This window comes from Varroa destructor, unplaced genomic scaffold, assembly GCF_002443255.2.
Source record: "Varroa destructor unplaced genomic scaffold, Vdes_3.0 BEIS01000001.1, whole genome shotgun sequence".
In the NCBI taxonomy this organism is placed as follows: domain Eukaryota; kingdom Metazoa; phylum Arthropoda; class Arachnida; order Mesostigmata; family Varroidae; genus Varroa; species Varroa destructor.
In genome coordinates, this window is record NW_019211454.1 from 14,701,318 (window position 1) to 14,715,135 (window position 13,818).

General features: G+C 40.5%; 2 protein-coding genes across 5 annotated transcripts in view; both read left to right on the forward strand.

The window, feature by feature from the left end:
* The first annotated feature begins 297 nt into the window (after window positions 1-297).
* On the forward strand, window positions 298-8,454 carry LOC111243028 (uncharacterized). Its single transcript, XM_086975933.1, has 2 exons — window positions 298-1,399; window positions 5,173-8,454. The coding sequence occupies exons 1-2, from the start codon at window positions 1,187-1,189 to the stop codon at window positions 5,290-5,292; spliced, it is 333 nt and encodes a 110-aa protein (XP_086832059.1). The 5' UTR covers window positions 298-1,186; the 3' UTR covers window positions 5,293-8,454.
* A 4,143-nt stretch (window positions 8,455-12,597) lies between these two features.
* The window catches only part of LOC111245160 (bone morphogenetic protein receptor type-1B-like), a 45,045-nt gene continuing 43,824 nt past the window's right edge, over window positions 12,598-13,818 (forward strand). For all 4 annotated transcript variants that reach the window (XM_086984412.1, XM_086984513.1, XM_086984468.1 and 1 more), the window contains exon 1: window positions 12,598-13,617. The gene's annotated coding sequence lies outside the window, so the exon portion shown is untranslated. The remainder of the gene's footprint in view (window positions 13,618-13,818) is intronic.

Genomic DNA, 13,818 nt, shown 5'->3' on the forward strand with positions numbered 1-13,818 from the left:
CGGCGCGCTGACAGCCTGCAATCTAGTATCTGCTAAACTAGATTAGCATATGATAGATGAGTATAATACTAATAAATACAAATAACTGGGCAAATTCTTCTAGGGTCCAAATACCAAAAGCCCACAAAGAACGCACCACAGAAGAAACATTTGTAGTTCAAATTTTGGACGTTTCTTAGAGGTATTCGATGCTTTCTGCCCGCCGCTCACAGACAGCAAATGGTTTACTATCATGGGTTTACCATCCACAGTTGTAGCGGCGTCCGTGCGCGGTGATGGCGCTGCCAACTCCTTTCCCGAAGATAGCCTTCACCCATAAATGAATCGAACGGTGCACTGCCGGCAAACGACTCCGAGCCCGAGGTGTGTGCGCAAACCGACGCCAGCTTCTGAGCGGACACGTCAACATAGGCGTCCTAACTTGTCGCCACGTAAGCCTCAAATCGATAGGCCGTCAGTTACGAACACGGTGGTAGTACTATACAGATCAGCAGTTTATTTTCCTTACGTCGGATAACGTTGCTCCTGGTACAAGTGTCGTTGAAGGAGAAATAGGTATATTTCTCTCGACAAACGAAACAGGTGCAGGGCTCCCATTCCAGAATACTTTTTTTTTTACATCTAGAGTCGATACATTTTCGCATCGCAGCGATTTTGTAAGCGAATCTTCGGACTTGCTATCTGTGTTTTCTTTGACTGTCACTCGGATTTACCACAGAGCATTATAATAGACAAATTATCGTGTGATTCATAACAAACTGTCGATGGTCCAACCGTAAGTGGAAATGCGAATGGACCTTAAACGAGCCACATTACCATCTTTGTGCTTGTGACCGTGTCCGCAAATCTAAACAAACAAAAAAAAGCCAGACCATTGCCAAGTCCGTAGGCCAGAGGCCTAAACAAGATAAGCAAATCCCGCATCAAACTTTACCGATCACGAATAGCGTACGTGATATGACGAAGAAAGTTAGAGGGAAGGCAACTTTTTTTTAGGACCTCTTCTTGTGTCGCTGCCTAAATTTGCCGAACTTCAGATTAATTCTATTGCACAGATAGGCTACATCAATATTCGAAGTGGTTAACCAGAGCTATTCACCTGAATAGTTTTGTGCTTATTCGCTACTGGACAAAGCATCAGTGCGTGTACCTTTTTCAAGTAACTACGCTATATTATTCGAAAAGGATGCAGTTTCTGCCGGTAGCATGGGCAGTTGCCATCGCTTTGGTGATGGAAACCACGATTTGTAGTCGACGACGTTCGCTAGTATGGGGCCCCCATGGGAGGGGAGTGTCCGCGGGGGCGAGGCCAGATCGACACTGGGGTGAACGCGAAGTTTTTCACGGCGACTTTTCCATCGACGAAAGTCAACTCGGCGGAAAGGTTATGGTGTTTAAGGTGAGAACGCAAACAACTTTTACGTACTCGATGCTAAAGCTTAAACTAAGTCCAGTAAACGAAAACCTTTTTTTGTTAACAATAATGATTCGCCTAGTTGTTTTTATGGCACGCTTTACATACATATATATATATATATATATATGCATTATAGGATCCAACTAAAATGTTTAGCGGTTCAGCCTCAAATGAATACGATACGGGTTCGAATATAAAGTCGATTCCAGCTTACTCATGGCCAAGGGTTATTCTACTGTGTCGTACGAGCTTTCGCCTTTCTAATAGTAACTCGAAGTTCACAAGTTAGTACGGCTTGCAACGTACCTATTGCTAAATACCGCTGCTACAAACACAGATGTTGCTCAAACGCGGCCAATAAACCAGAAGTTCGGGAAAAGTGTTTTTGTTACAGTTTGATTATAACAGGACGGTGTAAGGTTAAAAAAATGATGATTCCGTGGAGATGAAAATATAAGTTGTGAAAAATAAGGCCATTATCAGTATTGAAGGTCTGGATGAGCTTTATTCGAATATTTATTCAAACACAGGTTTGCCAATATATAAATTGCCCTTAGAAAGAGATTGACTGTTTTTAAAAATTTCGTAAATCCTACAATTTAGAAAAACAAAGACACGTTTTGTTTTTTGAAAGCAAATGTTCTGCTATACATTTTTTCAATATAAATGCATATTATTGTCACAAGAAAGCCGGAGGTGCTCGAGTTGACGTCGTCGCTACAAGCTTTACTTTAAAGCGATCTTTTGTTACGTCATCTATTCGGGGCATTACGATATATGAGCATGGCTTAACTATGGTCCACAGTTTTTCAACTACGATTTCATTTATGAAGCAAACGACCGCCTTGCGATAGAAGGTCGTCATTGTTTGGCATTGCTACTGCCGCGTTACGTATGACGCGCCTGACGACAGTAGAAGGACACGCGTTTAGGTCGCGCTTCGAGCAACAGCGGTAACATCGCTGCTGTCTAACAGATGGGAACGTACTAAATCATGACGCTCACCGCCGAGTCATCGACCTCACTTAGGTGTGTCTAATTGATGTTAGTGAGACAAACCGATGATATTTGAAGGGTACAAATATCTGCTGGTCAGCCCCAAATGGTGGAATTAATTGATGGTAAGGTTTATGGTAAAAATATCTGGAGTAATTTTGTTACATTGTTAGACATACATGACAGTGATATTGAACAGTGGTTAAAGGATAACTCATAGAAGCGCCACAGATAATTATGTCATGATGTCAGTCATCATAATAATGACGGCCAATAGTCAGTTGACAAATTTCGACAATGAAATGCCGTCCCTTGTTTTTTATTTTTGAAAAAATAAGTAATGCAATTGAGCTGACTTCAAACATGTTAGTCATCAGAGCGGCGTCCCGTTTAAACAATGACTCGAATCTTTACGTTCATTTACAGGCAGTGTTTCTACTTGTTTCTTAAGCGATCTCTGTTGACAGTGAAATCATGATCAAGGCGTCACTCATATAGAATGCATCGTCGTAGATGCAAGGAAGAAACATTATGAGCTTTTTATTTAGCCACCGACTCAACTACTGCTCCAAATCTAGTGTTGGTCCATTGTTTACTGTATAGTAATGGCGATGGGGGCCTTAGAAAAATCAACCTCCAATGGACGTTGGTGTTTGCCGATAAATGCATTAGATGCGGTTCGTTGTACGGGAGGAAGAGTAGTACCTACGTCTAAAGAAGCTAAGTCAGTCTGTTCTGTACTGCACTTTCCGAACGGAACGCCAGGGCATGCGGCCAACGCTGTTACAATCATTCGTATGGGCCTCTGGGACTTCTCAGGCCATGTGCGGTACTTTGTTTTCTAATCCGCCCGATTCAGTCAGTCTCTCGAGAACTGGCTGAAAGGGTCTTCAACTTAAAAGGACGACAAAACTGGCTGCCGAGCGACAACTTGCTAGCTGCTCCGACGACAATGGCTAAATCTGCTACCAGCACAGATCCGGTCCTTGTAGTGTCTACCGTTGGTAGAGGTCTACTGTCGAGCTTGAAAGTAGAGTGAATCAGGGTAAATTTTCGCTCGAATAAGGGTAGAATAACAGGTATACAACGAGTTCGCACACATCGTTATGGTTTGATTGCGGTACATGTATTGTACGTAGCAGAGGGTTTCTGATAGGAAAACGACTGAAGAGCATCGATTCCTCGAAATCTTTTGTTCGATCGACTTTTGAGCGAAGTTACAATCGTTATCTTATCGTAATTTACTACACTAGCATTTTTTGGGAATCGATTCGCAAAGTTCATCAAAAGACTTCTTTGGTTTGAGAGGAAAACAGCTAGTTTGAAGTTTTCAAATCCGTCAGAGTCGATATATAAATGTTTGTAGACCATGCGGATTATAGTATTAAGATGGGTCGGAAGCTTGAGGAAGTTCAGTGCGTATGCCACTTAATCTATCCATCGGGTCGTCGAGCTCATGTACGAAGTAGGCACTGCCTTTAATCTTGATAAATACGAGTCCCTAAACATTTCACCTAATAGTCGTGTAGCTGGGTATCTATATATATATAACCATGCTCGAGCAACGATGCAGAATAGGTAGTCTTTATATTGAGATTCTTGTGATAACCAAATGATTGCACATATACTACTATCTACAAACATAATACAAGGTCTTTTTCGAAATCGATTCAGGTACTGATCGTGTATATAAAATTGCTTTCCGACGATCTTCGAATTAGATTCTCGCTACAACGTCACAAGAACCTACGTTACCCACACCACGTACACAGAGCCCGCCAAAATAGCCAAGACTTCGTCCCGCGTGGCGCAATATCGTTGATTTTCTCTAACAAATTATTAGATATATTGATTTACATTGAATCGTACGATTCTTTTTGGAGCTGCTCTCAGACGAATCTTTTTAATTTATCACGTTCGTTTTTGTGTATATTTGTTTTTGTGTATTGCGCAAATAAATTTCCCTTCCTTATTGGGGATTACCTCAACACATGATCAATGGCTTTGTTGTTATCGAGTTGGTGATACTTACCGCTACCAAATGGGATTCTTTCGATACGCTGCTGTAAATATCCATTATCTCCCATTAAATAGGCCGTTATCTCCCACAGTTTTTTCGTCATAAGTATACGCGAACGTTACGTCATTTTGTCCGTTCACCCGGGCACGGGTTCGGTAACAAACTATTTCACAAATGTCAACAAAAGGACTCCAGCCGTTAGAATATACGACAGCATACACATCAGTTTAGTGTAGCGAAGGAAGCACTTGCAGTTATTGCTCGTTCGCGAATCCTTCACGCTGGCTAGTTAAGAATGATGTGTACCACACGAGTTTTTGCAAAAAATCGTGGGTAGGCGCTTGAAGCGCCCCCTCCTATGATAACTATTGCCCATCTTTATATGAAACTTGTCAGGATTCGAATGAACGTCTACTTGGCAAAGATCGATTGCTTACGCGAACAGCCACTTGACCCAGGGCTGGGGCTCTCATGCTTATCACGTTAGTTTTTTTGCTTAGGAATAATCTAGAAGAAGTATAGAGCATCGTAGTAGATACCGAACGAATGAACGATCTTTTCGCTCGTAAGTGATGATCTGTTCTGGCCTGTTGGAATGTGTTTATTATTATTACAAAAAACATACAGCTCAACCCACTTGCAAGATAAACGAAGCTGCCTTAATTTAAAATAGGTTTTTCTTTTTCTGAAGTTCACGTTTTTCTGAAGTGAATAAAATATGGCTTTCTGCTATTTTCAGGTGCCTGGTTCGTTAGGGAAAGTGAGCAAACAGGACTTCCCTCGAGGAATGAAAATTTTCATCAATGATGTTGACGATAGGGAGTCAACATACATTGAGGATTCAGAAGGGTATCACTAGTAAAGAGCAAAGAACGGATATATAGAGAACAAAATATAGGATTCAAATGCTTGTTAATCATCTTATTTGATTCAATTTTGCCGTAATCGCCATAAGTTGTACTACTGTATATGCCAAATAGAGTCAATATTAAGGAAGTTCTCCAATATTATTTCCGATCTTGCTCGGAATAGTTGCATCGAAAGCTAAGGCCTTTCCGAGCGGAGGCTAATCAGATCAAAGGCCTGTTTTTGGCTTGTGTTCCTCGTGAGTTTCAATTAAAAGAGAAGCATGTATCAGCTTTACTTAAGGAAACTATGTCAATTTAGCTAAGGTTGATTGCGGCCCTCTGCTAATAGATACTTAGGAATCTGGTGTGAACCTATTTGACCTTTTGTTGCAACAGGAAAATTGTTGTGACTGATATAGGTCTGAGTACGAGTTTGAATTTATGGTTTACTATGAATGCTATAGGAAATGTAGAAAAACGGACCAACGTTTGGAACAACAGTTTGTTTCGATCATCTGTATTCAGTGGCTATATTCGTTGTGAAGCGTAATGATTAGATGTTAAATACCAGTGTACCGTATTGACGTTGGTAACTAGATGGTAAAGAACTGGAATCGGATGTAGTGATTTGTTAATTAGATCCCGTTCGTAATAGCCAGGCCGCGTCTAACTCCGTTATCGAGTATAGCGAGCAGAAAGCCCTTTGTGACAACAAAAAAAAAAGGTAGACTATAGATGTTTCAAAGGGACAGTTAAGTATATCAGAAGATACTAAAAACTGCAATTTAGCTATTGTTATTATTGTATGTATTACCGACCCAGTAACTGTATGCCTGCGATTAAATATCAGTAAATGTTAAAATTTAAGACTCTAGCCATAAACACTGCTCAGTTATTATAGGGTTTTTATGAGAATTCTGAAGAGGCACGATATTCATTTTTCAAATCTGCAGACAATGTCACAGAGACTTGCAAAACCTAGAAACCACAATACCGTTTATTATATATAGTGATAATAATTACAGTAATAATAATTATTTTTACTATTTCCCAGTTTTCAATCATAGTTCTATTGATTGACTTAAAATGCGCTAAGGCAATACACCCTTCGAATAGCCTTAATTCAATACAGGAAAATTCAATTAATATCAGAAAGTTATAGTTGTTCTGCAAGATTTTTAGATTATAAATTAATAACTGAAATCGCCAACTATATGTGTGTATGTATATATACACACCAAAAATATAGTTTTTATACCCATCGCAACGCATTCTCAAGGTTTTTTTTTTTAGCGGATTTTGCAGTAAAGCAACGCAACTAGACTCATTGGAGATTAACTGTAGCAAGAACTTCCTTGAGATAATTCCGGAACAAGGTTTGTTCTGTTTTTCTGCCTACAAAACATGTAATCTCCAAGGAAACGTGTTACTTATTCAAAGAGAAATGGGTTTAGAAGACAGCGTTTCCACTAATCGAAAACGATCTATAACGAAAAATAACAGTAACACATTTTTTATAAAATACATCCACAATTAATAAGCTTTTTGGCTGGGGCCATGTTGGGCACAGTTCCTGCAAAAAGGTTACATAGAGAAATAGTTTTGACAAAGCTAATTTTTTTTACCCACTTTTGATACGGTACATTTAAAACTCGACATTAACGCTTAATAGGGCATTTAGTTATTTTAGAGTTCTTTGAATACATTCTTTGTAATCTCCACAATATATAGGGAACATTGAAAAACTTATGGGAAATGACATTTCAGCAGGTTATTCTTCTTCTACAGGTTATTTTTGTCTTTCAAATAATTCCGTTGTGGAGAAAATAGCGTTGTCAATTTATCGGAAAAAAGCTAAACAAGCCTGAAATTCATTAGATGCTTTGGAGAAGGAAAACGTACAACTTCAGCCGAAGTATCAGTAAGCAACCAACGGAAATGTATTCTTTGTATTGTTTTCGTAAAACTGCTTAGAGCATTGAAGCATATTCTGAACGTGAGGTACCGCAGTTTTATTCACTCTACATCATCCTGTTTGAACAACGAAACGCTAAAGCCTAATGAAGATTTTTCCCGCTGAAAGCCAACTGTGACTTCATCAGTTATAATAGCCATGATAACTATTTATAAATTTACGCTTTTCGTTATAGTGACATGGTCGCATGAGCTAAATCTGTATCCTTATTACAGACTTCAGCGTTCCTTTTTGGTTTGGTCTGTCATCGCACCAATTATTACATCACCAACCTTCGGTATAAATTGTGCAATCTATTCCGATCAGCTCAACCACCAACGTCGATTAGGAAATGCGCTATAAGCGCCTAGCGAGCGTCCTTTCAGCGCTTTGGACATCACTTAAACTTCAGCACTTACTGTTCTTTGCTGAATGGGAACAACAATCGATTTTAACGGTGTTGGGCCACTGCCAGCGTATAACAAAGTCAAAATGGATAAATTTTTATTAGTATTGATGATAGGTAAAGCTGCTCCTAGATACCGCTTTCTTATCATTGCACCCTACAAAGTTACAGAACTTTGATCCGCTAATAAGATCTGCAAATTGGAACTTATTCAGCTGTCGAAATACATTTAGCTCAAAACGAAGTTACGCCCAATTCCGAATCTTCACGTATCCCTTCACTGATGTATGATTTGACCCCCCTTACCCTGATCGAGCGTTGACAATCAATAACAAATCCCAGTAACGCGTCGTACTCCGTCGAGCCGCAGTCGCTATAACGAATAGGGGCTATTTCGTCGTTAGATTGATCGTCGTTGACTAATAGTTGAGATTCATGGGTTAAGGTGGGGGGAAACAGAGAGGCCAGCTGTTGTAAGGCATCAACACGTGGGGAAATGCATCAGCGCACTAAAAGGAAAGGATTTTACCAGCTTGTTGTATCTTCTGTCTCTATCGAATCTTCAATAGGGTTATTAGGTATAATGATAAGGGGATGCGCAATAGCTCAACGAAGCTGAGCGAATGCCTTCAAAACAACTGATGAATATAAGGATTTGGCGATGCGGGCCGACCTATGCGGCCTGCAGTCCTAGAGTGATACGCCTACAATGTGCTTGATCACTGGCCAGCCTTCAGGATATCCAGGCGGTCGAGGAGAAATTTCACCCTTCGTTTCGTAAAATAAAGACGACTTGACTTGAGTAACCATTTAGGTGTTCTTGTCTTTATTTTAACTAGCTTTTTTAGGCAAGAAATTTGTTATAGATGGTTGATTCTTGCAAGATTATGTGCTGCTTATGTACATATTGTTCTTAATTATATGTTTTCATTTGCTAATCATTAAAAACTATTATATCTATTGTTTATAAGAGATCTATCTGTGGACTATCGTTCACGGACATGGGGCCTGATTTTCAGATTTTGGCCCTCGCGCACAATCTTGATCAGCTTTTAACTGTTATATCAGCTAAACAATCTTTCGTAGCAATTGATTTTGTTAGAACACCATATTATTATAGCATCGCCTCGTTTTTGTTTCCACGTTGGTGGGACTGGCAAAACGAACATATTTAGAGTAGGTGGACGTAGTTGCAATGACGACGGCAGCAGTTCGTTGATACGGAAGGTATGGTAGACGAAGAATTGGCGCGCTCTATACGGTGTATCCTAGATACGAGCTAACTGGACAGCTTTGTGGGGGGGGGGGGGCAGCATTGTGTCACGAGCGCGATAGCTTTCTATACATGAAAAGTAGCGCGGCAGGCTTGAATGATTGACGGGTAACGATTGTTCTATCAGTTGTGTCTTGCTTGCCATAGTGTACGACTGTGTCCGGGTTTTTCCGAGCCACGTGCAATAGCTTAAAAGCTATTTTTATGTTCTAAACTTCATCTGCAATTTATCAATCAACTGCAGGGGTAATCGAAAGTTTGGATATGATCGAACGCAATAAAATGCGCAAAACATTTCGCAACTGATATTAGACAGATGCATCAGTTCAAAGCGTTTGTCCCGAACGATTACTACGCAACCGTGAAAGGAATAATATCACAGCGGATTTAAATCAAGTATGTCGTTCTTGCTAGAAAAACAACGATTTCGAAAGGGCTAGAGAAACTAAATGAGAAATCGGTTTCAGACATCTTGTTCTGGTAATTTTCAACGTGCAACATCATTGGTCCTAATCAATCCACCATAATCATTAAGTACGTTGTTTTCATGTTTACTTTTTGAACAGACTGTTTACAATCAGACTTGCCCCACGAGGGCTATCACAGCCCTTAGCCTAATTTAATGAAAAAATACAATGATTTTGTAGACTTCCGGCGCACAGTCAACTTCGAAAGTTGCCAGTTAACGAACTGGACGGTATACGTATAAAGCTAATACTAATCATAACTAGCTACTAATATTTAAGATTTCCTGGATAGATTTTCTAGTTAATTAATATCGTATAGGGGTTGCAATGAACCCAGTTGGAATCGTTAGCTTGCGGGCAACGATTTTTTCAGTTAAGTCGGCTATATAAAATCTAGAGTAAATGATCATGACATTACAGTTCAGGATAATTTAATTTGTAAAAATTGCTACGCTCATGTTATTATACCATAAATTAGATGGATCGCAGTCGGTACGAGAGATTTGACACTTCGTATAGCGACCTGTGTACGCGTACGATTAAAGGCTTCGATCAGAACGAAGGAATCATTTATGGAAAAAACAATAGTGAGTTTATTTGCTTTAAGGGCTAAAATTTTGCCATAACTGAACGACAACTTTTCTACAAAGCAACTAAACAGCTACGGGAATGTGTGAACCATTCTGGCTGGCCGGTAAGGACGGTGTCTAATGCAGGTTCAGTTAGAAATCGGCCGATCAATTAGAGCGACGTTAAAATGGACAGGGCGATGGCCAAAATACACTCTGCCGATCTGTTTCAAGAAGTTATTTCTCAGTAATTATTATGGAACGATAATTATACCTGGTGGTTAATTTTAGACGCCGCCGGGACAACCAGTTTATCTATTTTGCAGAAACTTTGTGGAAGGTGGCGCAATTTTTTGTGGGTCGATAGTATCTAGTGAAAGCCCGTTAAATTGCGCGAATACACAATCCTACGCATTACTGATGCATTGTTAACGTGATTGTTAGCGGGAACTTTTCTCTCACCCTGACGCACGCTAATGGCTGTTGCTAGAGGAGGCATTTACGAGCCTGTCAGTGACTACGGATACCGCCGGTAGATCACTTCCTGTATCCGACGTGCTTGAACCACACTGTTCAAAATACAGTACAATAACGTTTACGACGCAAAGGACAAGGGGTGACTGTGTTAGTTACGTATGTGCGGCTGTTTTTGATATCAAGTGGACCTTTATCTAAGCTGTTTTGTGTCGTCGTGAACTTAGGCGTGTGCCGATAGACAATAGCTGGCTGCGTCTAGCGAAATTTCGGATTATCGGACTGTTGGCAAACGCAAAAAGAATACACGCAAAAAACCCAACACAGGTAACATTACACGAATGTTTCTCACGCGTTTTTATCTTACATGATTAAGTCCGTATAAATTTAGCTTGCGCCATACCTGGTCTACGGGAGCCGATCGCACTGCGAAGAAATGACGCTGAAGACTCGGATCGTAACGAGAAACAAATTAATTAAGTGTTCCCTTCTGCAAAACATGTGCTAAGATATAAACTTAGCCTTTCTATTACGGTAAGTCGTGTAGGAGATTACATATGCATTATGTGTACTGATAACGTTATATGGGTTATCGAATTATCAAATTGGAATTCAGTTGAAAACGCGTATCCGATTATAGGTATTGTAAAGCAGTGGAAGCACCATCGTCTTAAATTGGTGCACTTATCTCTATCAGTAGCGAATTTATTGGACGCGAAAAGGGGAACTACATGTGTCCAATTTTCTATAGAAGTCCCCTTTCGTTAGAATCGTAAAAATGTCTGTGGTAAAGAAGAGTAGTAAGCTGTTCATGTGAGACCGAGCATCAAAAGGCGGCGTTAGGGCGTTGGTACTGTCGTTAGATACTGGTTGTAATGATATTTTTTCCGCGTCACCTTAAGGTATAAATGTTCATCAACAGATTCAGTCTATGTGACGTTTGGCGAGTAAAGAAGTTCGGTTGAGATTTATCGATCGCTTTTCGATATTTAGCGAAGATCCCGTTCGTCGTGAAGAGCGCTCCCGATGATATCTGACAGTATATGAGAAATATCTTACATTACTGGGCTCAAGAATCAACGATACGTAAACCTTCGAATACTACCAATCGGCTGATCAATTTCAATCATAAAGTAGTTGTTGTCAAACTTGCTAAAAATAACTGGGAAAAATAGCTTTTAGCAATTTTTACTCCGGTCAAAATCGCTTTTAGAATGTACAGAATGGGTACTATATGAAAAGAAATAGTACTGGCTAAGCTGATCCGGTAAACAAGTGCGTCCAAAAGGGAAAAGCCGGAACGCACAACTATCAACAAATGATTTTTTGTTATCTCCTTGTTAACTGAAGATATATATAATGGCTTAGGTGATAATAACTGACATGCTACAATAGCGGCCGATGTAGCTGAGATAAATAAACGCGTCCTAATTTATGGAAAGAAACATCGCACCGGCGATAGCTAAGCTTATTAAAATTCTATTTACTAATTCGGCTTCACCGGTCGGACCGACGGCTCGTCCTGCGCAATCGTCACGAGGATCGTCAGCATATATTCAGCCGTATATCATCGATTTCGTGTGTTTTTTTTGTGTACGAGCGTAGTGCGTCAGTCAGAAGATCAAACGCTGAACAGAAGCGGCATGTCTTACTGACTGCCAGGTGTTAGTAAACTATACGACCGTTTACTCTTTCTTCTTGTCGTAGCTCCAGAAAGAGACTTTCTCCTATTGGCATAGCTGTCGCAGGCATAAATATTACAGCATCAAGGCGTGTGTCCTTGTCGACCCTATCGTTATGTAGGATATTAGCTAGTACCCACTGAACTACCCATTGAACCAATGGGCGACAAAGGAAAATATTTCGACAAAAAATTGTGAACGGTTAGCTTTATGTGTGAGTGTAAAGCTACGTTAATTGTGCACCTGTAGTGTCTAACCACGTACTTGCACACGTATCATTTGTCTAAATAAACTATTCGGTACCTGCTCGGCAGATAGTGACTCATGCTGCGCATTTCCGTTGTTAAATAATGTCCCCTTTATGCGTAAGTAACTGCAGGACGCATATGCCACAGCATCTTTTGTCATTGTTGGAGCGCAGCAGACGTCTGTTTCAGCAATAAGTGTTTACGATCCTGGCGCTTGAGTACGGCGTAACAATAATAATGTGCGAGGTCAATTCGCTTTGTACGGAAAGGCCAGCATTTAGCATCCGTGGAAGCGTACCTAAAGCATATGAAATTTGTGTAATAGCGCTTATGGCCGATCAAAGCATTTCTGAATCTGACGGTCTCTATCTTCCGTTAGGTATGTTATGTTACACTCATGCAGCGTTCTGATGGCGAGGGCCGGCAAGGGCAGCGGAGAGATGTTTGAGGGAAAGGGAAGCCACACTCAGGAGAACGGGCCGCACTCCTTCGTTGGTGTCCTGACGGATCTCCGGCCGGCTAAAGTTACTTACATCAGCCCAGACCGCTATCACTTCGCCGTCTGGCGCCGACTTGGCGGTCACGGCGTGCGCTTAACCGCAGCACAGTTACGATTCTGTTCGAGTGGACCATAGATTTGTCTAATTAACTGTTCAAACGACGTAATCCCAACATGTTAATCGAGCAATCAGCCAACATCATTATGTAAAGGGTTTTGGGCGAAAGAAGCGGCTCGGTGAACCACTTAGATCCACTGGGAAAAAATCATTGTTTCGTGCTTTCGAAGCACGGAAGTGCTTCTGCGCTTAGTAAAGGCTGGAAACGATAGCCAGTAACAGTGTTCTGAAGATAACGTGAGAAAGTTTGGGGTGCTCATCATCATTTGCTAAGTTCTTGAAGCTTCTCGATTATAGCCACTGTGCCAACAATGAGCAAACGATATAGTCTGGCACGAGGACGAAAAACAATTACAATGAGGCCCGTGTGAAAGTAGAAAAACAAGCAGTGTAACTTCGTTCAAGTAACAGGCGTCGACTAGAAGAACAGCAAAGTAGAGGTTACGGAAGACTATGAAATTTTGTAACGTATTAGTAATACCAAAGAAAGAGACAAATCAATAAAACAAACTATCTAACAGTGATTAAGGGAAGATTGACAGCGATGTGTAAACCAGAGGATATCGATAAAAAGAGACACGGAAGAAAAAACCTGTTAACAAACGGCAAACCCCACTGATGACGGATTCCCATCATACACATCAGGGTGAGTATGTAAGCCTCGTCAATCAATGGGTTACCGTAGCGGGCCGCACCCGTTTCCCTATTTTCAGCAGGTCCTGTCGTAACAGAAGTCAATCAATATTATACCTACCGTTTGCTAGTTCACCAGTAAAACAATCTAGCAAATTTAGTTTCAGACTTTTTGTGCAATATATCATAGCTATGGAAAAATGAAGAATGTCTA

Coding starts and splice junctions, on each gene's coding strand:
- LOC111243028 (XM_086975933.1), top strand. CDS start 1,187: ATGCAGTTTCTGCCGGTAGCATGGGCAGTTGCCATCGCTTTGGTGATG. Junction 1,400..5,172: donor GAAAGGTTATGGTGTTTAAG/GTGAGAACGCAA, acceptor TGCTATTTTCAG/GTGCCTGGTTCGTTAGGGAA.